Here is a 25,154-nt window from a genome sequence, read left to right as displayed (position 1 = left end):
AGATTCCCTCAGCTGAGATGTGGTGATGGGCAGCTGAGCTTGGGCACAGTGGGACATAAAAGACTAAAAGAAAAGTTAGTGCCTTTTCTGTTTCAAGTGCCAAAGGCACCCTTTTGTCTTTGCAATGTATTTGTCAGAGAAAGCAACTGATGCATCTCCCAAGAGAAAAATCCAACCTAAAATTTAACTCCACATATTGTTTCATCGCCTCAGCCTCAGGCAGTGTAGTATGTGATGTATATTAATCGTGTTTTAATGCACTGTAGAATTTTAAAGCACAAGTTCAGACTAATATTGGAGCTTCTGTATTTAAATAAAAGCATCAAAATGTGATGTCTAAATGTTGCTCTTTTTAGTCTACCTAGAATCTCTCTGTAGTGTGAGGAACTGTTCTCAATCAGGTGAATACTGCTAATTCCTTAATTTTCTGGAGCTTGGGTGTTTTTTTTGTTTGGTTTTTTTTTTTTTGTTTTGTTTTGTTTTTTTTCTTATTTGATTGGTCTCTGCAAGCTTGAGTATTGGGTGGTGTTGTCCCATTCCTCCCTGCCCTGGATTTCTAGAATCTGGTGAGGACCAGACCATGCTTTGCTAGGGAACCAGGTGATTGTACTGAAGTCTATCTCGGAAGTCTTTTTCAGAATTTTGCAACTTCTGTGGGATTTTATTGTTGTGTGGTGCATGGTTAATTTAACGTTGGTCTTATTTTGCCTCTGCAAATCCTTCATCATAAATGAACATGCTAGAAGTACAAATGCTTTCCTCTGAGCATGTTGCATACTTACTTGAAGGCATTGCCAAAGAAAATCAGAACTCTCGGTGAATGTTTTTGAACAAACCAGTTGTTAACGCATCCCACAAATTTGAACAGCTTTCTTTTCTTACAGCCCCTTCTTCTCACCCTTTACTTTCCCCGACTGCTGGCTGCTGTTACTGCAGAGGTGAATCACTTGAAGGGGGAACCCTGTAAACAGATCCACACCACACCCCCACACCCCCTTTTCTATTCCTTTACCTCCCTCAAATCACCTGAAAACTATTCTTAATGAGGGGGAAAAACTAGAAAGCAAACTTTTGGGTGTTGTTAGGAAAGTACTTTTGCTGTTAATGGTGGTTGCACCTCATTCATGCAACCTAATGGTCTGATTTGCTATGCAACTACATTGTTGACATTGAACTATATCTACCAATGTACCTGAAGGTGTAAAGGGCAGTCCGTGATGTCCTTGTACAGTCTCCTGTGTTTGCTGTTACAGGCTATGAGAGTGAATGAGTTATGTCTGTTTACTGTCTTTCAGGAGAAGTCTGTTTTTTAGCATTTGGTTAGAGTACAGTGTTCAAGGTCAACGTTTGATTCCTAGAAGAAATATCTTGATTTATTATTAAGCATACATGCTTACTTTCTTTCTCTTTGAAATACCCTGTTACTCCCTTGCTAGATAAGGAACTCATAATTAAAAAAAAAAACAACATTCAGTTTCTGAGCTGCAGTCCATGCATCCAAGAAAAGGCAGCAAACTAGTCAAACCTAATGGTCTTACCTATGCAAAATTGTGTTGTGGCCTTTTCAGATCTAGAAGGCCTTGAAGTTGAACTTTCTACCAGCTACAAAGATTACTGTGACAATTGCCAGACCCTCATGTGAGGATAAAGAGGAAGAAGAACAGCCTGTTATGTTTAACAGTATGTGGTAGTTGGCAAGAGCAATGAAACAGGTCTTTGCGAAACATTAAAACAGAAAACAAAGAAACCCAATGCTGTATTTCTAGAGGCTCAGAGATTTGTTGCCTTAGGTGCGTATCTGTCCCCATAATTTGTGTCTTCCAGGAGCTGTTCTGTTATAAGGAAGCTTTTATGAAAGAGACTTCAATATCCAGAAGAGAAATCTGACTTAAGAAAAATTTATTAAATTCTATTACATGGCCCTCTGCAATGTCTTATGTTTTTATTAATTAAAAAAAAAGCCTGCTTGCTAAGTAAAGTTAACTTATAAACACAGTGCCACTCATATGGTAGTAGTAAGTTTCTAGTAACTCTCTGGGAATTGGCAGTGATGAATTTGACAACAGATAACCACCACAGGTGTTCTTTACAGAGGTATCAAACCTGGGAAAACTGTAGTACAGACTGTGGTTTTTTTGGTTTTTTGTTTTGTTTTGTTTTGTTTGTTGGTTTGGGGTGGTTTTTGCCACTGAATAGAATGTGATGTGCTCACTCTGCTTTAAGAAAGCTGTTTGAGCAGGATACTTGAGAATGCTTTCATAATGTGGGATCAAGTACTAATTTAGAATTTCTCTTACAATACCAAGGGAGGAGGGAGTGAGGAAGCATGCAGGGACGCTGATCCTGAATCAGAATGATTTTTGACTCTACCAGAAGAGAATTAGGATGTGTATGTGGTACACCAAGACGCAAAAGTAATAATTTGTTAGACTTGCAGTTGTGGCATCTGAGTGGTGGATTGAATGACTGCTATGGCATACTGTATCCAGAATATATTGCAGAAATTTTCCTGCAAATCAGGGAGCCAGAGACACTTTTTCTCCCTCTAAATGGAACATTATTTTCAATTTGGTCTGCCCAATGTGTAACCTTGCTTTGGTGAAAGAGTCCTGAAAATTTAATTGAAGGTTTTAGGTATAGTTGAAGGATTCTGGACTTCTTAAGTTTCATTTAAGGTCATCACTGTGGTGACTTTAGTTTCACATTATCCATCCTGTCAAATTTTGTGGGCTTTTTTTGTTCATCTGTCTTCATACGGATTTTTACTGGATCCATGGCGTTAATACCCATTCTAAAATTCTACTTCTTAGTGAGGGACTCTTTTTTTTTTTTTTTTTTTCTTCTTGATTCCCATTTCAACTTTTTTTGTTAATGCCTCCCATTCCACTTCACTACTAAGCAGCTTTTTGTTCTCCGTTAAATTAGGCAGAAGGATTATCCTAGTGTTGATAAATGACAGTTGTCTAACTGAATTAAGGTAGTAAGTTTATCTTGGACTTTTTCCTAAAGTGGGCTGGTCTTCTACCTAAATCATGCTTGTCTAGATTATGATTCATTAAGTTTCATTTCAAAAAACTGTAGTTGCTCTAAGTAAATGACTGGTTCTTTTTTTTTTGTGTGTTAAATGTACCTGAATGTATTATGACTTCTTAAAATCTTTCAGCTGAGAGAAAATGACTGCAATCAAGCACGCTTTGCAGAGGGATATTTTCACGCCTAATGATGAACGCTTATTGAGCATTGTGAACGTGTGCAAGGCAGGCAAAAAGAAGAGAAACTGCTTTTTGTGTGCCACAGGTACATAGTAATACAACACTGTATTTCGTGTCTTCACCTTTGTTTTTTATTCAGTTGCATTTGTCTTAGCTTTATTCACAATATTTATTCTTGGCCCATATAAAACAGGTGCTTTCCATTTCTGATGGAGAAAATGAGTTGTAGCTTATACTTCCATTATTGCTTCTATTAAAAAAGAAACAAAACCCTGTACTTTTATTCCCAGATCTCATTGCAATTTGAAATGAAAGAATCAAAATTATTTGTGTGGGACTGGTAGGCTTTTGAAACAGGCTTTACATAGTGCTTAGGAGGGTATTTAGTAGGCATTTAGGTTGATCAGCCTAAATAAAATGCAATAAAAAGTACTGGTTAGGATCCAAGGCAGATGGCTCTGGAAAGGCACAGTAACTGAACTGAATTCTAATGTTCCTTTGAGTGTATGTATATTATATTATATTATCTGTCTTAGAAAAAATCAAGTGCTTTGGGTTGATCTGTCAATAAATTAGCTTACTAGATTACTTTTTTTTGACTGAAGAATCTCAGAAAATGTTTTTGTTCTGACTATAATCTCCAATTACCTCTGTGCTTTGTCAGTTATGTGGCCGTGGTCTGAGGTCTGCTGTATCAAAGAAATATCTGTAAATTGGGTTCGTTACATCGCAAGCTGCATAGAGACATATATCTGGTTGACTGAGACTTAAACTGAGCTGTGGATATTGTGGATGAAAATGTTTCAAAGAGTCACTTTTCATCAAATAAATATTATGAAATCTCCCCCACAGATAATTCATTTGAGAAGCTGAAATACAGCAGAAACAGATGGTAAAGTAATTTGTGCATTTTGAAGTTACTCTTTTACTTCATTTAACAGTAACGACGGAACGACCAGTGCAAGTAAATGTGGTAAAAGTGAAAAAATCTGACAAGGGAGATTTCTACAAAAGGCAGACTGCATGGGCACTTCGAGATCTCGCTGTTGTCGATGCCAAAGATGCTGTTAAAGTACGTGTAACTTTTTTTCTTTTAGTGCTCTGCTCAGAACATCCTTTTGGCTCCAAGTTAGAGTTAACTTCCTTGATACTGGCTGTTTTAAAGCTTAGATTAATTAGGAATTAGGATGATGTGTTCCTGTGCTGCTTATGCCTTCATTTTCTTCCAGCCTTTCCAAGAATATACCCCTAGTAAACTGAGTAAGAGAAGCCTAGATATGCTTGAATAGCAATATTCTGAATATCTGCCCTGTTTATTGAAGTGATCTCTCAGTGACTATAGAGAGCTTGTGCTAAGGACCAGTATGTTTTTGTTCGCTTCAAGTCATATGTAAATTTTTACTCCAAGCTTAGTTTCCCCTTAAAAAAATTCATTACCATCTTACTAATGACATTGAGCTACATGTAATGTTTTTCACTAGGACACTTAAACCATTCTTAATGAGCAGTATATAAGCTCGAAGGTGAGCTCCTTCCTGGTATCTGTTCTCCAAATCATGACATTGGCCATTTGTTGGAAAGTGTACGGTCCTGAGGTGGTGTTCTTTTCCATAGAACGCAAGAGCAACCTATTTTTGACCATTTAAATTCATCTGTTGTCATAAACTAAGACGTACAAACAGGCAGATGTGAAAATTCTTCACCCCATGGTGTCTGGTTTTATGTTCTGTTAACTGGTGATGTGGAAGAATAGTGCAGAAAACTATGAAGGTGAAAATTCTTTGATTTCCCCCTCCCAAAGCGTAGGTTAAATATGTTTTGTTATTTCAGTTATCCACATACTTGTTGGCTAGATCCTTGCTGTTCCTAGATACCGTGTTGGAGAATTGCTTCTTTCAGTTTAAGGTTCTGTTTAAAATTATACCATCTTGCAGGGTTTTTTCCTGCAAAACAGAATTTGGTTAACTGTTTTCAGAAATGTGCTGTAATGTATATGCCACTCTAATGAACAATTTTGAAATTTTCTTTCAAAAAACAAACATTGAATGCCAAACTCTCTCATATTAAAAAATGTCAGAATTAAAGTTGGTAGGTACATCAAGTCTTGGTTTCCAAATGTGATCCTGTGCAACTCTTTTGACACAGGACTTTCCTGCACTAGTCAGACAACTCAAATTTTATGTAATGGTACTCTTTGTTTAGAAATGTATGATAATTACATTTATCAATATAAGCTATAGAAAAAAAAACAGAACCACTTTTATTGTGCTGTACAGGAAATACCATTTCCCATTGCATGTGGTTTCATATGCAGCTGGCTTCTACAGATAGTAGTGACAATATAAGTAATAAGTAGCAGCAATAGTCTTTTTGCAAACTATGTATAAGTAAGAATTTAACATGTATCTGAGGCAATAACATTTTTCATCAGAAGGAGGCTGGACCTTGTAAAATGCTTGGAATATCACAGAACCACAAACTGGTTGGGGTTGGATGGGACCTCTGGAGATCAGCTAGTCCAACCCCCTGCTGAAGCAGGTTCACCTAGAGCAGGTTGCACAGGATCGTGTCCAGGCAGGTTTTGAATATCTCCAGAGAAGGAGACTCTACAGCCTCTCTGGGCAGCCTGTTCCAGTGCTCTGTCACCCTCAAAGTAAAGAAGTTTTTCCTCATATTCAGAAGGAACTTCCTGTGTTTCAGTTTGTGCCTGTTGCCCCTTACCCTGTCGCTGGGCACCACTAAAAAGAGGCTGGCCCCATCCTCCTGACACCCGCCCTTAAGATATTTGTAAGCATTGATAAGATCCCCTCTCAGTCTCCTCTTCTCCAGGCTAAACAGACGCAGCTCTCTCAGCCTTTCCTCAGAAGAGAGATGCTCCAGCCCCCTAATCATCTTTGTAGCCCTCCGCTGGACTCTCGCCAGTAGTTCCTTGCCTTCCTTGAACTGAGGGGCCCAGAACTGGACACAGTATTCCAGATGTGGCCTCACCAGGGCAGGGTAGAGGGGGAGGATAACCTCTCTCAACCTGCTGGCCACACTCTTCCTATGATCTTTAAAACAAACCAGTTACAGTCCATAGTGAGTTCATATGTGGCTGTAGAAAGGAAAGTACTTTAATCAAATGTTACCAAAGCAGTGTTCTCATGAGGCAATAAATCTAGTTGAAAATACTTCTTTAGTAGTTTTTTACTGTCAAAATACCAAATGGTCTTTTCTGTCCTGTTCAGTGCTATCAAATACTATCATATCTATAAAATATATAAAGTGCTTATATTTTTTTCCCTTGCCTATTCGCCTAAGTCTCCTTGAATTGTGTTGTATATATGTTGTCAGTAATTCCAGCTACTGTTTTTAGTTTTGGAAGGCTAACACAAGGCATTAGTCGTTCTGAGGACAATGTTTAAGGGCAGAATGGGCTGTCAAATGTTTCTTGAAACTCTTACAGATCTCTGTATTTGTTATTGTTGCCTTATGTGGCTTGACAAAACACTTTGTAGCGCGGATTCTGGTTTTTCCCTTTCAGTGTTTTAGCACCTTTGTTAAGGTGCATCAGAGTGCCAGAGTTGGTGTATCTGCTTAAGGTTGGCATCTGAGTAATTTCATTTTTATCCTGTTATCTCAATAATTAATGGAGTGAACAATCTCTGCTGCTCCGAGGATCATTTAACTGTTGAGCCTGTAACATATCTCATCTTTTGCAGGAGAATCCTGAATTTGACTTACATTTTGACAAAGTTTACAAATGGGTTGCAAGCAGCACAGTGGAAAAGAACACCTTCATTTCATGTATCTGGAAACTCAATCAGAGATATCTTAGAAAGAAAATTGACTTTATTAATGTTAGTTCACAGCTTTTGGAAGGTAAATCTCTCCAACTGTATGTTAAGTATAAAATTTAATAATTATTGATGTAAAACAGATACACTAAAAAAAATCCTAATCCTGACTTTTTTTTCCTATTCAATTTTATTCTTTTATATTTTCTAAGTCTTCAGATAAACATGGTGACTAGATAACAGATTTTCTGTTAGAAAATTGAGAACTGAGACAAAGTACTTCATTAATGACGTTTTAAATCTTGATAAGCTTATTGTATTTCTAAGACATGCTGTTTCTTGATTAAAATAAAATCTACCTGCAAGATCTGGTAGGTCTAAATGTGTAACAAATCTGCTTTTGTTCTGGCTTTCACTTCCCCTGAATTAGAAAAATGCTTTAAAAAGTGACATTTCGGTAGCATGCTAAAGGTTATGTGATGTTTTATATGAGGTTTCTAGTTTATAAACTGTGAAGCATGTGTTAAATTCTGCTGGACCCTATTACAGTTTAAACGACTGGTTGGTTGCTAAGAAGGCTTTGGATCTTGTTCGCTCATGCTGTATTAAATATTCTTATAGTCACGTTATCTTTTAATACTGAGACACTTTTAGCAGAGCCTAGTGAGTAAGCATATCTCACGTTGAGTCTGTCAGAAGAGGTTAAGCTGTTGATATTAAATACTGGCCTGTCTTGTGCAGAAGAACTTGAATTAGAAACGTAAAACAGGGAGGACAGCATTTCTGTATTTTGGTGTTGACTGAAATTTGTTTTTAACAAACCTCTAACTTTTCAAGTTCATGCAATATTAAAACATGCAAACTTACTGCCACTTTAAAAATATACACACTGTTCATGCTTTGTCTAGCTAACATTCTCTGCTTCCTTTCCTCTGCTTTTCCATACCTTTTAATTCTTCAGAACTGCCTAAAGTTGCAGAAGGTGCGTAACACCTTTTTCCTTTATTCTGCTTTGTAAGCAATTTTTATTAAATAATATGCTTTTTCTTTTTTCTTAAATAGTGCTTTGGATAGCTTATCAAGTTGCTAGAGATAAAAGAGATGTTTCAAATGTCCTAAACGCTTTCTGGCTGGACTGCATTAATGCTCCGTAAATCGTTTGTCAGTCTTTGAATGACTTGTTGAATTAAGTAAGCACTGCCATGAGAAATCATAGTTCATGAAAACATTGTTACATAATTTTACTTACCTCAGTACTGATTTTCCTGTGGTGAAACTTATCTTGAGCATCAAGATATTTTTTTATTTATTCAGTGATATATTTCTTAATCAACTTTAGTATGTTTCCCTTATGGTCTGTCTACCAAGAGAGAATCTAACTTCTACTGATCTTCTGCTAACAAGTCTAGCGTAATAGTGTAATATATTCTGATGTTGATTACCAGCATGACAGGTGAATAAACTGAGACGGTATGTCCCTTTGCACATGCAATAAAGGAAGGTGGCTATTTGTTTTTTCCTTATGTTGCATAATTTGGAAAACATCACTGTTGGGAACCAGTTCTGGAAATCCTTAATGAAGCCCATGGAAGACTGAGACTTGAAAAAAGTATACGTAGGTAGCAGGTCCTTGTTATGAGAGTTGTTTAATGGACTCATTTACTTAAAGGTGGTTGAACATACTTAAGTACTCTTAAAATGCTTGTGACTTTCTGCAGTTGATAATGTGTTTTATTTCCCTTTTCTACATAAGAATCTGTTCCAAGTGGAGAGAACCAAAGTGTAGCAGGAGGTGATGAAGAGACTGTGGATGAATACCAGGAGTTAAATGCAAGAGAGGAACAGGATATTGAAATAATGATGGAAGGGTGTGAATACGCTATTTCTAATGCTGAAGCCTTTGCAGAGAAGTTGTCGAGAGAGCTACAAGTGCTAGATGGGGTAAACATTTCTTCTAATGTACAGTGTGTTAGCATGTTGAACTGTTTTCGTTGATAGTGACTACGTAGCGTTCTTTGAGAAGGTAGCTAACACGTTCTGCCACATATTTAGATATAAATGTGTATCTGCTCCTAAGCAGAGCTACATCCTGTCGTCAGATTTTGAAGATCTTCAACTTTACTCTTTACTTTACAGACCTTCTGGGGTGAGTTGCAGGCTTTCAAATGAGGAGTTCAGAAGAAAAAAGGGAGGCAGGGGTGCAGGGAGAGAGAGAAATAGATCATAGAATCATTAAGGTTGGAAAAGACCCTTAAGATCGAGTCCAACTGTTAACCTTGTTCATGTCCATGGATGTGAACTCTTACGCCTAAAATGCTACTCTTAGTGAAATTAGGAAACTGGCTCAGTCTAATAACGTTGTAGTATTTGACTGTCTGTAACAGTACCAGATTGTTTGCTGTTTTGCTTTTTAAACAACCCAACATGCTAGAGGTCACCTAGAAAACGTAAGGAGATGCAGGGGACACAGTCTTGAGGGAACAGTCAACAACCTCCTCAAATTGTCAAGTTATATGCTTCTCTTATATTTTGAAAATGGCTGCTGTCATAGAGATAGCTGATCTTGCAACAGAAAATGGGACCTTATCACCTAAGCTGTTTTTTCTTTAACTAAAAATGTGCCAGTATAGTAAGGATTACTGTTTGGTTTTTATTTTTGTGCAGATCAGTACTTCAATTCCAAGAACTTGAGCCAAGTTTTGGTTTTGTATCTTTTGTTTATGAAATAAAGAAGTGTCATAGATTGAGGGACTGCTGTGTTCAATAACACTTTAAATGAGAAGTACTACAAGCTTACATTGTTTTGTCACTTTCATCAAGAGTTCTGGAAAGTGTTTATTTGACAGTAATAGAGACAGAAGGAGATATCAGAATGGTTTTGAGATATAAAAATGTCTCTTAAAATGTTGTGGCTTAATTTTCTGTACAGGCAAACATCCAGTCAATTATGGCCTCAGAGAAACAGGTGAATATCTTGATGAAGTTGCTGGATGAAGCTCTAAAGGAAGTTGACCAAATTGAGCTAAAGCTGAGCAGTTACGAAGAAATGCTTCAGAGTGTAAAAGAGCAAATGGATCAAATTTCAGAAAGTAACCACCTAATCCATCTCAGCAACACAAATAATGTGAAACTACTGTCAGAGATAGAGTTCTTAGTGGTAAGCATTTTTATTGTGTTTACTATGGTCGTTCACATCAGGTATAAAATTCTTCTAGGTTGCTACCCTCTTTAGCAACCGTATATGAGGTTAATTTAAAATGAGTTTGTTTTTTTTTGTTTTATTATTGCACTAACTCCAGTAAGTTTTTGTAATGATGGAATTGTATTTATCATTCTTGGTTCAGCAGCATAGCAAACTATCCTGCTTCTGGCTTATGGACAGTACTATCCATTATTTTGTAGAATCACATGGATTTGGCTAAAGGTCATATAAAGGCCCTTCAGGAGGGAGATCTGACATCTTCCCGAGGCATCGAGGCCTGCACTAATGCAGCAGATGCCCTTCTGCAGTGTATGAATGTAGCTCTTCGTCCAGGTAATGTTTTTGTTAGACTACAGTTTAACATACAAAATCTGTTATGGTAGTGCCTTTATTGTATGTGCCTTTCCAACTGCTCTCAGATTTTGTTTCTGTAGATTGAGAGAATTGTGACCTCTGGTCCATTTGGTTCCCACATACAGTATATTACTATATATTTTGTACTCTGTGAAGTTCTTCTTGTTTTTAGGACATGATATGCTTCATGCAGTGAAACAGCAACAGCAGCGGTTTAGTGACTTGCGCGAGCAATTTGCACGGAGACTTGCCAGTCATTTGAACAGTGTATTTGTTCAGCAGGTATTATTTCTTACTATTTTATATGAAATTTTTGGTCACAAACTTTTCCTGAGAAGAAGAACAGTCCACCTAAAATTGCACATGTTCTGTGATGTAATCAGTAAATGAATGGACTGCTAGAGGCACTTCAGGTAGAGATACTACTAAGCATATCAAAATGTAGTTGCCTACAGAAGTCTCTTACTTTAATAAAAAACAAAAACAAAAACAAAACAAAAAAACCCAACCCCAAACCAAAACAAAAACAAACAAAAAAACCCCAAACCACCTCTCTTTAGTGGGTTTTCTATCTGAATTAAACACATCATGTGATATATGAGGATTTATTTTAATTGTAAGGCTTGATTAATTGAGGAGAAAAAGCATTGACCTTTTTGTTTAAGGGTGTCAGAGGCTGAGAACATTGGAGTTCTTGCTGTCTGAGCTTCAAGGGCCGTAAAAAAAAAAAAAAACAAAAACAACCATACAAAGTAAAATGTCTACACCTTGATTTTTTGAGCCTTAACTTGAAATATTCAGAAATCGCTGTCCCAAGACTTGTTTCCTAAAGGCTGGATGTCTTTTTTAGCATCAATTTTTTAATTTCTGTATTTTTTATCTCCAATTAGTTTACTCAGACCCTCCTTCAACTCTATAACAGGTCCTACTATCTTTCAGTTCCAGTGAGTACATTGGGTTTGATACAAGCTTTTCTAACTAATTTTTTTGAGCTTGACTTACTTAACTAGCAGCTGCATCTTTGGCTTTACAAAAAGAAATTTATCCTTACTGCTTGCAGAGCATTAGACTTATGCCCCTTCTCACTTCCATTATTTTTATCAGCCCTCAAGCTTTGTTTATCTGTTTGTGAGATAACATTCCTCTGACCTGATCTCCAGAAATTGCTAAAAGACAGATTGAGATGTATGAAGGAAGAATATTTTCAGGAAATTGTAATATGTGTATAACTGTACAGATACTGCAATTGTGTGGAATTGTAATATTTGTAAATAAAAAATAATTCCGTTTTTATACATATTAGCGCAATCAAAGCTTTAGAAGTTTTTGATTTTATGTATTAGACTAGTTATGCTGGATAATTGTATAGCGAATTGCATTTGAGAGTACAAGCCTGGTTTTTTTTTTTTATGGCAAAGATAAGTGCTTCCTATATTATCTTCACTTTGCAGAAGAATTCCAGTACTACAGCATGTTAAATTCTTTTGCCTTTAGTTTCTGTTCTTAAGAAAGTATGTTTCTCATGTTACTTTTCATATTTTGAGAAACTGAGCACAGACTATGTGTCCTGGCCTCTAAATGAGCGAGTAGAAGCTATGTTATGTAAGTCCTGTCTTAAATGCATTCACAAAGTTTGAATATTGGACTTGCGTATGAAAGTGGCTGTTTAATAGAATGCCCTTTCTGATGTTCTGTTCTGGGGATTTTATTTTTAAAAATGGTACGAGATTATTATTACTATGTGATACTATGTGTTATATGAAGTACTTCTAAAGAGACTTTCCAGTGCTATTGAGAATGCTATTAGCAATTTGCAATTTATTTTTATTTTAATTTTTTTAATTCTGGTACTAATAGTGGCCTGACATTGTGTTTCATATAAACTTGCCCACTGAAAAGTTTTGGCCTGCTCTTAGCTCTGAGGTCTTAATCAGCAGGTAACCTTACAGTGAGGTTGTGTTTTTTAAGCAGGAAGAGTTCATTAACTGCAAGACATGAGCCTCTGCAAAGCCTTTTTGCTTTTTGCAAAAAAAAAAAAAAAAAAGTTTATGTACTTCGTTTTGAGGTACAGATTCAAGTGTTGGAGGTATAACAGGTTTTTGTATTATTTTACTAAAATGACCTTGTTTTGTTGGTGTGATGAATAAAATATAACAATTTCTCAGTCCTGTATTTTTGAAAAGTCTAACTGGAATACTTTGTTACCTGTAACGTCTGAAGAATTGCATTATTTGTATAGAATGTTACTTTCAAAAAAATAAAGCGCTTCAGGAAAAACTAAGGCAGATAAAGATTTCTAAATTAAAATGGCCAATGAAAACATGATGATGTCTAGGCCACTGCTAATACAAGCAAGACGTATTCTGATTCAGAACTCATTAGATGGAAAACCAAAGTTGCATGGAAATTTCAGCCTAAATATATTCTCTTAGAAGTATGAAATTGTTCTTTTTTTAAAAGCAAACAAACCCAGTGCTGCAATTCGAACTACTGTTGTAAGATATTAAGGTGCTTCACCTCCTTTACATAAAAATGAGAATAAATCGTAAAAGTTTTAAAGAGAAATGCAACTTCGGATTGCCATTCAGTGCAGTGTTAAAAACTGTTTGCAGTAACCGTTACTAACAGTTAATGTAGTTGTCTTTATTGTGTCCTAATAATATTTGATTAACCTTACTGTGTGTATATAACTCTAAAGATTTTTTTTTTTTAACAACCAAGTTCAGCATTCAATTAAAAGGCAGCTCTGGGCTTTGTGCCTTTGAAATATGAAATAGTTTAAATCTTTGAAACTGTGAAATAACTGTTAAATAACAAACTTGCAGTATCATTTGGTAGCAGTTAGTATAAATGTATGTGTAGTGAGAGGAAGCGTGTTAATTAGATGGAGAAGGTACATCTAGAAGCTCCATAATGTTCTGGAGCAGACTTGAACAGGACATAATTTAGGACAACTAGAATGATTAGTCCTGTGGAAAAGTTGGCTTGGAGAGAGAAATTTATCTTGGGAGGGGATTTGTCACCTAGCTTTATGAAGAATGCAACTACTAAGCAAAAATAGAAGTGGTATGTAATAAAGGGGCATTAATAAAATTGTTAGATGGAAGAAGCAATAAACATTTGGATAGCTGAGTATTTCCTAGCAGTTACATGAGCTAGCCTTTGGAGTAACTTTGTTCGAGAAAGTGGTGAAAACCACCAGGTAAATTATCTTAAACTATAATGAACTTGAACATTAAAATGCATGCTGTAGGAATGTTGCACACCAGGGGATAGGGGAGAGAACTATAGATGGGTTTCTGTCTTTAGTTTTTATAAAAGTGCATCAAGGATCTGTTGAAAATATTTGCTATATGCACGTCCAGAAGTACACGCAGTATTGAGTATGGCCTCAGTAATCACATCAGAAGCTCTGTGGCTAATGCTGGCTGGATTCAAATTCCAAATTATATGTTGCAGTAATTACACTTTACAAAGTTAGCTTTTTGTTGGAGTCAGACTACAAGACTGTTTTTATAAGGGAGATTAACAGTGTGACCCTTCCCCATTGTCTGTGAGAATTAATGAATGAAGTTGTCTAGGACTTGTTTCTTTGGGTCCATTTGTGTCTCAGTTTATGTAGTTAACAGAACAGGACTTAAAGTAAGTGCATGTTCGTGTTGGATACAAATAAGTAGTCCAGCTTTATTCAGAAGCTGGCATGTTCGCATTGCATTACTTAGTAAAGGTTAGTCTTTTACAAATAATATCAAGACTCATATCTTCTTTTTTTTTTTTAAATCAAAAATCTGTGAATGTATTGTGGAAGCTTTTAGGCCTTTTTTATCCAAAGACTTGAAATCATTAGTGCCCAATACAATAGAGAAGGGTGAGCCAAAGTTGCTTTAGTTTTGAGTCTTGTGATCCAAACTGGCTTCTGTTCCAATGTAAAGACATGCAAAGGCAGTTTTTAAACTGTATAGCTTGTATTCTTCTAACTTAGTGTATCCAAGGTGGAACTGTCCAGGAGTGCTTCCTCTGTCAGGCACTGATACTGACCGACCTGCATAAACCACCTGCATGTTATGCTACAGGAATTGGAGACCAATTAGGAGAATCTTTTTGTGCTGCCATGGCACAAACTATACTGAAATACAGCAACAGAACTTGATCTTATTGCAAGCCCTGTAAAAAAGACTTTACAGAAAATATTAAAGCCATTTTGAAATTCAGGTCCATCCTCCCCTCTGTTAACCCAGGGCTAACGGTTGTGTGTTCTGCTACATGGCTGAACTGTGGTGTTACCTTGCTTCCTTCCTGAATTGCCCAGGAAGCTTGTGAGTTCAAGCAAGTGAAAGTTTAAAAAAGCTAAATCCCATGTTGTTCAAGCAATATGATGTGATCTTCACTTAAAGGATAGTGTGTTTTTCAGGAGATAAGCCAGAGAAAAGGAGGAGCGTGAAGTTAGTAGCTTGCTGTTGAATGGATTGATTTATGCTGCATGTCATAAACTGTTTAACTCTAGTAAATGTTTACTGAAAGCATATGTGTGTCTACATTTGTGTGGAGGGAGAGAGAACATGTGTGAACTGATGTTTTTAAGACTTGACCAAGGCTTGGCCAAAGTGGACTAAAGTGGGTTGAATTGGAGCAGGTTTTCAGAGGCGTAGCATAAAGCTCATCATTAACACCTCGGCCATTGACTGGGGACTTGAAATGTCTTATGGTATGTGGAAACAACATCTTTAAAAAGAAGCAGCTATGGAATTTGTTGTTGTTGTTGTTTAGAGAAATAATGTAATAATTTCTTAGAATTTTTCAGAAACAGTTGAACACTTGTCGTTGAATCTTCACTCAGGTGTATCTTACATTCTCTTGCAAAAATGCCAGATTGACTCACCCTGAAGGCAAAGTGGTAAACAGCAAGAGCCTTACAATGAACAAACTTATTAAGATGCATTACCTGCCACAGCTGTAGTATCTTGTGTCCGTACTATGTTAGGTGTCTCTTCAATCTGTGTCTCTAGACTTTGTTTCTATGCAAGATATTTTGATGCTTTTGTGTTTGTCTGAATGGGATGCTGTCTTTGTTTTAAGTTTTTCAGGAAACTTCTAGTACATCTGTATAGTGCTTCCAGATTTACTTTAATACTCTCTCTTATCAAGGGTCACGATCAGAGTTCTACTCTTGCGCAGCACTCTGTTGAATTGACATTACCCAATCATCATCCATTTCACAGAGATTTACTTCGATATGCTAAACTGATGGAGTGGCTCAAGAACACGGATTATGGAAAATATGAAGGGCTAACAAAGGTATGTGGAGTGCTCAAATGATGCTAGAGAATGTACATAAGATACTATTTTTGCGAGTCAAAAGAATTGCCTGTGTGTATGTACATGTCCTCTTAGTATTCCTTTATATTAAATTTAATTCACTGCTCCTCTTGTTCCTTTTTCAAATAGGAAACTTTGGGTTTTGGTATTTGTTGTATCCTGTTTTATTTTCCTCCGAGATTCTATGTCTCTGTTCTAAAGTATCATAAGATATTAGTCTTAATATTTATGTAAAACAAGTTTGCCATTTTACAGTCTAGTAAGAAAAATAATTAAGCTGTTTTCCTGTGTTTATTGCCTATGTGACATCTTTATTTGAACAGACCTTCATTATCAAAATATCAGAAACTTAACAGGTCTCTTGTAAAGTAGGTTAAATAGAAATCTTTTGGCTTTGTATATATGTAACTTTTATCTACCTTGTTTAAAACTGACATGGATTGAAAAAAATGCTACAGAAGTCTAGAAAATGTTTAGATAGAAGTCAAGGGAAAGTTAGTCCTTACAGAACAAGTCTTCTTTTATTAAAGTACTGTCATTCTTAAAAACTCAACCATGGAATATTTATATTAGACTCTTAAAATGGCTTTGAAATAGTTGTTCTTTTGCCTTCAGTGTAAGACACATGGTCAGTGAATGGCTAACATCTTTGTGATCTTCTAATAAAAAATTGAGAGACTTACATATTTATGTGTTATGTGTGCTAAGTAACAAAATTTTGAAGAACATAGGAAAAACACATTCTTGGGTGATCATTATTAAACATTATTATAAGCTTTGTACTAAAATTCTAAACAAACGAGACAATCTTCAGACTTATTTCAATTGTTGTGCTTTTTGTCTTTCTAAAATTTGAGCTTATTTTTGGCAGTGTTGCAAACAAATTGTTTTGGGATCGATTGAGTTTTGTAGTAAGTAGGAACACAGAATTTGTGCCTCCCAAAGTTTTCTGGTCTTCTGTTTTTCATGTGAGAATAGTAATAAAGGAGGTCACGTACTCAAGAAGATGTGTAGGAATGGCATCCTGTTTGCTTTTTTTTGGGCATAATAAGAGTGTAGTAAAAGAGACTACAGTGAATGGTGCTGAATTCTCTCCATTCTACCCTTGAATTGAATTTTATGATGCTCCACCACTAGTAATCCTATTTGTATGTACCACATTTCATGTCTTTCCTTATAGAGGAGAAGTAACAATTTCTGATGCTCAGTGAACTCACTAGGAAAATGAGTATAACTTGCTTAAATATCATAAATGTGTTTTTGTGCGTGCTATATAAATATATATGCACAAATATAGTCCAAAACAGTTTATTATTTAGTAGAACTTAGATACTTCCTGGTTTTTAAGATCTATTTAACTGTAATAGAACAAAGTCAACATATATACCTGTTAACTAAGTTTACGTTTTTCTTTTAAGAATTATATGGATTATTTATCACGACTATATGAAAGGGAAATAAAAGATTTCTTTGAAGTTGCCAAGATCAAGATGACTGGCACAACCAGAGAAGGAAAAAAGTTTGGTAAGCTTCCAGGAGGCGCATATCTTGCTTTGAATCTTATTATTTGCTTATAAAACACTCATTACAACACCTAGGGCCAATTTTATAATGGTGTAAAATTATTTACTTTTGACAAGGTGGAAGAAATTGGATGAAAAATGTGATTGGTAAAGCTTCTGACTTCCGCAAGACCAAAGTAGCACAACTGAAATCTTAGGAAATTGGTCAAGATAGAAGCATAAAATATGGTATTTCTTAGATTTTCAAATCTACACTCAGTTTTTAACAAACTGCCAGCCACTTTTTATTACTTGAACTATCCCATTATATTTATATCCTATTTTATTACTGGAACAAATTTGGAAAATCAACTCTTGAAATTAAAGAAAGCTTGGGCAGCAGTGTGTGTGTTCCTTCTGCTATTACTTCTGGTTTTAATTACTTCTGCTTTTTGGGTGGATTTTGAAGAAGCTAATTTTAATGCTAATTCTGCGTAAGGAAACTTGTGTATTTCATTGTGTTTTCAGAGGGATTTATCTATATAGTCTGAGACTAGAAATCATATTTTGTTAACTTTTAGGTCTTCTGGTTTAAGGGAGTATGTATTCCTGCTAGGATTAAATAGTCTAGTGTGAGTATGGAAGTGAAGCTTTAAAAAAAAAAAAAATAACCTGAATACTTAGAAGGCAACAGTGATATAGGTGTATTTATATATTGGTTATTCTATATTTTAAAGTGCACTGTTTCAGAACTTGTTTAAAATATTTATATTTGCCACAGCTCACCAGTTTCCAAATTCTAAATTCAGAAATGATGTGCAGCTTTAACTAGTAAGTGCTGTCAAGCCTATTTTGGGTCCTGAACTTATGCTATGAAGTTTGATGGTAGAGAACAGAAAAAAGTAATGAAAGGTGGAAAGCAGGAGAGTGGTGAGGCTTGATTGAGGGAGGGGGAAGCTGGAAAGATAAGTCTCGGCAAGCTGTTGGACATGGAGAGCAAGTGGTACCATAATGTGTCATCAGAACAGTTAAGTTTATAAATCTTGAAAACCTATTGCAAGAACAAAACACTTTATCCTAGTATAAATTGTTTTCTAAAACATTCTAAACACTTTATCCTGGTGCTTCTTGTGTGATTTGCATTTGTGAGAAGACAATTTTCGTAGCAATTTCCTAACTTCTGTAAACGTTATGCAGCGATCAGGCATGTTAGAGAAAGAGGACCTTCAATTCACCAGCATAAGAGCTGCACCTTGAGGAGGCTTCTGTTGTGTATTTGTGCAAACTGCAAGCGTGTTTGAACGTGGCACAGAATAGTCAAGGAGGAAAGTAGCAAAGTTTTGTGTTTGTTTTTTTTTTTTTTTTTTACCAGTTCTCTTGGTTTGATTTCTTTTGTAATGTTACTTTTTCACAGTCGTACAAAGGGTATGTTTATGTTTCAGTCGTGCTGGTGACTGACTGACATGTAAAACTTGACCCAAGTGCTCAGTCCTCTGAAAACTGGTAGGAACCAGTCACAAAGCCAAAACCAGAAGCTGTATCCAGTGGGGACCTTCCTAGAATTATTAATGTTATGAATGGTAATTAAGCCATTAAGTAACGGTTATCAATGGCCACATATTTGAGGCCACAAGCGAATTTGACAATGAATTGGATCAAAAAAGCTTCAGTCCTCGGTACTAATCTTATAAAGAAGGAAAGGAAATTACGTATGTTTAAAAAGCTATTCCTTATATAAATATGATTTCATTTCACCATTTAAATATCAGGTTATGTATTTATTTTGTAACAGCTTATAATGGTGTGTAATTTCAAAGGCTTCTATGTTGAAGGTAGTGGTTGTACTATTACTAGTTGCACATTAATTTAAAATACACCACTTCTTAATAGTAAACTTATTAAGAAATAGTGTAGGTGCATAATGCTCCAGTTGTACTCGGACACTAAAGATGACCTGTTTCCAAGCTGTGTTGGTGTGTGGTCTTGCCTTTTTGTGCTTTGGGAATAGCACTGCTATTTGAATGCCTCAACGCAGAGGGGATGCTGGGAAAATTCTGGCATTCTGTGCTACTGCAAGGTTCTTTGTCTGCATTTTTATGGCAAAAAAAAAAAAAAAATCTGGGTCGTGAGCATTCACACATGTCTTAAGTAGTCTTATTTTTTTATTTTTGTTTTCTGATTAAACGAAGACTTTGATACTTAAATACCATAAAATTAATGTGGGAAAGAGTGCTACTACTGTCATATGTTTATATGATGTGGGTTCTCAAAAGCCACTCTGGGTCCCAGATTGTCCAGGGCGTGATCCTTTGCCTGTGGTGCCTTGCATTCTGTAATATAGTCCCGTGTGTTTGGAAATTGAGGACGATGACAAAGTGGGACCAATGCATGACAGATGCATATGCCAAATATATCAGGCCTAAACCTTTTTATTCAAAAAATGCCAAAATCCTCAAGATCTGAAAACTAGGCTGGAATTAAATTCAAGTTTGACATTATAATTGTCAGTAGTGTTGCCTACTTGAGAACATCTGGTATTTAAGACATGTTTGTGGCATTTAGAAGTATTTACTCATTCTATTACAGTAGGTTCTGCTTGCCTGCTCCATTTTGGGGGGCTTGTAGCATCCATCCTCATCAAAATCTTCTTAATACCACATACTGCTTTTAGTGTATGTATGCAAATGCCTTTTACTGGTTAGGGATTCTCTATTTACTACAAATGCCCATTTACTCTAAATTCCATATTGAAGTCCACTTGAGGAAACTGTTTTATTCTGCAAAACCCAGGAAAAATAAAAAAACACCTTGTAAATTTTTTTACTATATATTTATTGTTTTCATCCTCTCCGAATTTGCAGTCATCAATTTTCGGTGCAGCATGAATACAAAAGATGTATTCTCTATGTAAGCATCCTGATTTGCGAACAACAGAAAAGGTTAGCCAGTCTTGCTGTCGATATGAATGATTTTGCAGTATTGGTGTGTGTTTTTTAAATTGAAGAGGTGGACAATATCTCTGACTCAGTACAAAATTACATAAATACATTTCAATTTCTTCATGTCTATTATTGATATGATGATTGATCTCGGAAACTGAGTCTTTTGCAATATTAACTCTGGCAAATATAACCCTAATTGAATGGACTTCTCAATTTGGGAGAACTTAAATACATGTTACCAAAAATGTTCTTTGAACACACTGTATAAGAAAAAGTAAAGTTTAATACCTAGAAACTTACTCTGTTTTCCATGTAGCTTAGATACTGAATTTCTAGAATAGTACCTCTCCAACTAAATGTGTTTGCAACGTAGTTACTTGCTGCTTATAGTTCTCCGCATGTTTCTTTCCAGTTAGAGCTTAACTTGCATCTTGTGCATGGTTTGTGCAAACTGCATTTTAACTTGTCTTTGTCTTTGATGCTTGCAACCTAATCCATCCCAGCTACACTGCCTCGAAAAGAAAGTGCTGTCAAACAGGAAACTGAGAGTGAGTATAACTAGTTGCATTAGTTGGTATTGTCAATGCATGTGTGTCAATGTAAAGATGTAGTGCTGCATCATGGAAAATCTACCTAACACTGAAGCACTCTGTTCAGAATGAAATGAGCATTACCAGAATCATTGTTTTTGCAAGGCAAAAATGAAGCTCAGCTAAAATGGCTGAACATAGAACTTGAGAAGGTTTGTAGGTAAAGGCAACACCTTTTGGTTTTGCTGCCAGTTGATCTAAAAAATTTGTTTGTGCCTGAGAGCTTGTCGTAGTTTTTCAACTCTTCCAGTAGGTTGAAGTAACAACTTTTATTAGATCTATAGACTTTGTCTTGGTTGTGTCCCTAGAGTAGATACCAACATAGCGGTTAAATGAAACTTGCAGGATTACTTTTACATTTCTTTGTGGTTGAGATGCGAGAAGTTTACATGGGGGTCAAATATTGACGATTTCTTGGTCTTTTTTGTTACTAGCTTTCTCCATCCTGTTCCAACATTTCTGAAAATTTGGGAAAAAAAGAAAATAAAAAGATATGCTCGTCACATAGGAGAAGGCCCCACAATATCAGGAAGAAATGTCTGAATGTTAATTATGATCAAAAGGAGAGGGGAGCATTAGCAGTAGAGTTACTATGGGATTGTAGATCCAGCAAAATAGCTGGAGCAAACTATGTAGACAAAAGGATGTTAACAGCAGAAAGATCAAGTTCAAGATGAAAAAGTGCCTGTGTGTGTATAAAGCTTTTTAATTTTTTTCTCTCTTGTGGATTAATTCCTCTCTTTGTGGCAGCCTTTGCCCAAAGTACATTCACAAAGATCATAACTGGTCTTTGCTTCCAAGCTTTCAAGGAGAATATCTATCCCGATGTTCCTATATTTCACAGTTTTGTTCCTTTTATGCCTTTTTCCATACTTTACAATGAGGGCTTATATAGCTACATTGTACTTTGAAACTTGAAGTATTTCAGTTACCTTGTAATGAGAAAAGAATGTGTTTATAGCAAAAGCATTTGCAGCTTAGACAAAAATTGAGTTGTGTGATTTTAATGTAGGACTACTAGCAATTCTTGATCTCCTACATTCTGTAATGAACCTATTCTTCTTGAGTATTTTATTCTGGCTTTGCTTCCCTCCTTCATAGTGTCTTTATTTCATAGGTCTTCATGGAAGTTCTGGAAAATTGACTGGGTCCACTTCTAGCCTAAATAAACTCTCTGTTCAGAGTTCGGGAAACCGTAGGTCTCAGTCATCCTCACTGTTGGATATGGGAAACATGTCTGCCTCTGACCTTGATGTGGCTGATAGAACAAAATTTGATAAGGTAAAGCCAAAATGTTGCATAGGATTCCTGCTTAGTTTTGTATTAGAAGTGTCTGGCATATCCTTCTTATATAGTTTAAAGATCTGTACTGTTTAAATCTTAAAACATGCCAATTTGAAATTTAGTATGCACCCCACATCTAATAAAGGCAGTTTCTAAGAAATAGGTAGATCAGAGTATTATTGCTTGATGATAAGATTCCATTTAGTTCCTTTATATGCTTAGTGTGATCCGTAAAGAATATCAAGCATAAAAAATAGTCTAAGTTTAAGCCCAATATACATTTTTAAGCAAATAGGAATGAACTGATGGATTCTTCAACTGATTTTTTTTTTTTTCCTCAATACAAATGTTCATGTGTTCTGTCGCATTTTGCCAGTACGTAAGCAAAAGTGAAAGATAAGAAAGCATAATATTTTTAGCCAGGGCTTGAGCATGGCCCTAAAATTTTATTTATGCTGGTTTCACATCAAAGTTATCATCAGTTTTCAGCTTTAACCAATGGCACTAAGTTATTTTTGGAGTGTCCTCAGCATCTGTTTAAATACCTGCTGTCCTCTGCATCTGTTTTGGGGTTTTGGGGTTTGTTGTTGGTGGTGTTTTTTTTTTTTCTGAACCTTTAAAAGTGACAGTACTCCTCACTTCTTGTGGAATTAACTCCTCAGTACTGTGGAGGGAAAAGGATCTGTTATCAGAATGAGAAATAAAAATAATTTTCATGTTCTCTATTGAATTATTTGATGGAGATGAGTATTTTTTTTCTGACTTCTTCAAATCCTTGCTTAGTCTTTTTCTGGGAGGAAATATATACCTGGAACAGGTATTACGCACCTGCAGCAACAACTTGTCTAGAATTAAAATGATAGCTTTTTAAAACAATTTTATTACGATATACAGGTATTGTGCTAATTTTTTTCAACTTCTTCTGACTTTTATCTCACACCCATTGGGGACATGTGAGCGTGACTAATGTATACAGAGCTGTAAGCTATAGAGCTAGTGGGTTTTTTCAAATTTTTTTCCTAGGGGAATTTTCAGTACTGTGGATTTACTATATGGCTAGATTGGTTTCACTTATGTAAATTATTGTATGTCTTAATCCTTAAATACTTGCAGAGAAAACTGTGTTGTGTAAAGATGACAGATTAGAAGTATGTCTAACACCTGACTTACAATTTCAGTAGTTCGTATTAATAAAATGAAATTATTTTAATGAATTATTGCCAAAATAATGTTTCATCTTAGATTAAATCTAAAAATCATGATGAATACTTTTATTTCAGTACAAAACCTGCTGTTGGTTTCTGTAGCAGCTATGTAGAATCTTTTTCTATAGAGCAGTTAATCTTCTACATACACGATTTACCTGTTTTTCTTCCAGGGGGCTTTTAATTTTGTCTTCTTCCTCTCAGCAACCCAGGCAGAAAAGAGGATGGCAGAACCCATGACTTACTATTAAAATGCAAATGTTTTCATTATAGCACAAAAGTCCTTCCTCAGGCTGTGACTAGAAACCTTCTAGTTGTGGAAAAATACAGATTGTTCTTTTTTTTCCCAGTGTTAAATGGATGAGAAGGGACTACTTTGAAGATGCAGATATCACTTTTAAAGATACAAGTACAAGCTGTTTCCATTTCTATTAAGTACAAATAAGCCTTCTAAAGCTTACTGAAGATAGAAAGTATAAAATCCTATGCAACAAACAATTGAAATTAGTATTGCTAACTGTTCATATTATTTGGTGTGTTGATAAACTATTTGGCTTTCTTTAGATTTTCGAGCAAGTATTAAGTGAACTAGAGCCTCTGTGTCTGGCAGAACAGGACTTCATTAGTAAATTTTTCAAACTACAGCAACATCAGAGCATCTCAGGAACAACAACGGTATGACTCTTAATTCTGTCACTGAAGTAAAAAATACTGAACAGGCATCATAAGAGACCTGTTTAAAAGATAACTTCTGAATTTATCTGGCAATTATGTGATCCAGGTAATCAGTAATTTGTTTTTCTCCATTAGCTGGCAGAATCTTTATTTTTGGCTGACCAATACAAAATCTATTAAAGAAGGACTGACAAGTTTCTTTTGCCATGGCTTCATTTCCTCATAAGATCACACTAAACACTTCATCATGCTATGTAGGAAGGCAGTGGGGAGCAGTCGTGGATAGTGGTGTATTCTGGGGAATGCGACCAGGAAACTACCAGCACCTTGCGAGCCACTGTATTTGCTACATTTGCTGCTGGGGGGGCGGGGCGAAAAGCTGATAATTACATTGGTTTTGTCAGATATACTTATCACTTAAATATAGAATTGGAGACAAGCTTTCAGCTTCCTGTATATTCATTCCTTGTTCTTATAGAATGAAGCGGAGGAAATGGATGGAGGAACTTTATCTCGTTCATATACTTCTGGTGTTCCACAAACCATATCATCTGAGTATGTGCTGCTGTTGTATATTATTGATTCTTAAGCCTACATGTGAATTTATTTGGCATATAAAACTTTTTTCTCTATAATCAGAAATTGTTCCCTTTTAGTGGAAATGAATAGTGAAATGTTAATTTGTACCTAGACATTGAATGTGTCAGTAAATATAAAAATGTTTGTGTATAGGATAGATGTTTCTGTCTATAGTTGTATAAAAAAAAGATGCTTAATTCTCTAATAGTTTGCAAAGTGAAACTAGGCGCTGTAATATGTAAAATACGCTTTGGAAAATATGCTTAGCAAAGTTCTGAATTTGAGTGCGTGGCAGCTTCCACACAGAAAATACTTTTTGGAATATTTTATACCTGTGACTATTATGACCTGATTTTTACTGTGTGGCATTGGCATTTCTTCCCTTAGCAGCATTCTGACAATCATGAGACTTGATGAATGCAAATGAGACTAATATATGCAATAAATTTATCCTAAAATGTTATCAAAGAACATGTAAAACAGCCTAGTAAACTGTCAGAGTAATATTTTTCTTATG

At 35.7% G+C, this 25,154-nt stretch overlaps 1 protein-coding gene across 9 annotated transcripts in view; it reads left to right on the top strand.

Moving 5' to 3' along the window:
* EXOC1 (exocyst complex component 1) overlaps window positions 1–25,154 on the top strand; it is a 33,726-nt gene that overhangs the window by 1,387 nt on the left and 7,185 nt on the right. For 2 of the 9 annotated variants that reach the window (XM_082315178.1, XM_082315177.1), the window contains exons 2-16: window positions 1,569–1,790; window positions 3,164–3,297; window positions 4,154–4,284; window positions 6,914–7,073; window positions 8,742–8,929; window positions 9,918–10,145; window positions 10,391–10,523; window positions 10,717–10,826; window positions 11,435–11,488; window positions 15,690–15,839; window positions 17,279–17,384; window positions 20,808–20,852; window positions 22,012–22,175; window positions 23,948–24,058; window positions 24,537–24,613. In XM_082315178.1, the coding sequence (XP_082171304.1) occupies window positions 3,174–3,297; window positions 4,154–4,284; window positions 6,914–7,073; window positions 8,742–8,929; window positions 9,918–10,145; window positions 10,391–10,523; window positions 10,717–10,826; window positions 11,435–11,488; window positions 15,690–15,839; window positions 17,279–17,384; window positions 20,808–20,852; window positions 22,012–22,175; window positions 23,948–24,058; window positions 24,537–24,613 (1,781 nt within the window). In that variant the 5' untranslated portion in view covers window positions 1,569–1,790; window positions 3,164–3,173. Of the gene's footprint in view, window positions 1–432; window positions 1,791–3,163; window positions 3,298–4,153; window positions 4,285–6,913; window positions 7,074–8,741; window positions 8,930–9,917; window positions 10,146–10,390; window positions 10,524–10,716; window positions 10,827–11,434; window positions 11,489–15,689; window positions 15,840–17,278; window positions 17,385–20,807; window positions 20,853–22,011; window positions 22,176–23,947; window positions 24,059–24,536; window positions 24,614–25,154 lie in introns of those variants that run through there. The other 7 variants (XM_082315181.1, XM_082315180.1, XM_082315179.1 and 4 more) reach the window with 6 other exon arrangements.

Source organism: Platalea leucorodia (genome assembly GCF_965183815.1).
Source record: "Platalea leucorodia genome assembly, chromosome: 6".
Taxonomy (NCBI): domain Eukaryota; kingdom Metazoa; phylum Chordata; class Aves; order Pelecaniformes; family Threskiornithidae; genus Platalea; species Platalea leucorodia.
Note: the sequence above shows the minus strand (reverse complement) of the source record. Positions and strands in the feature narration are given on the sequence as shown.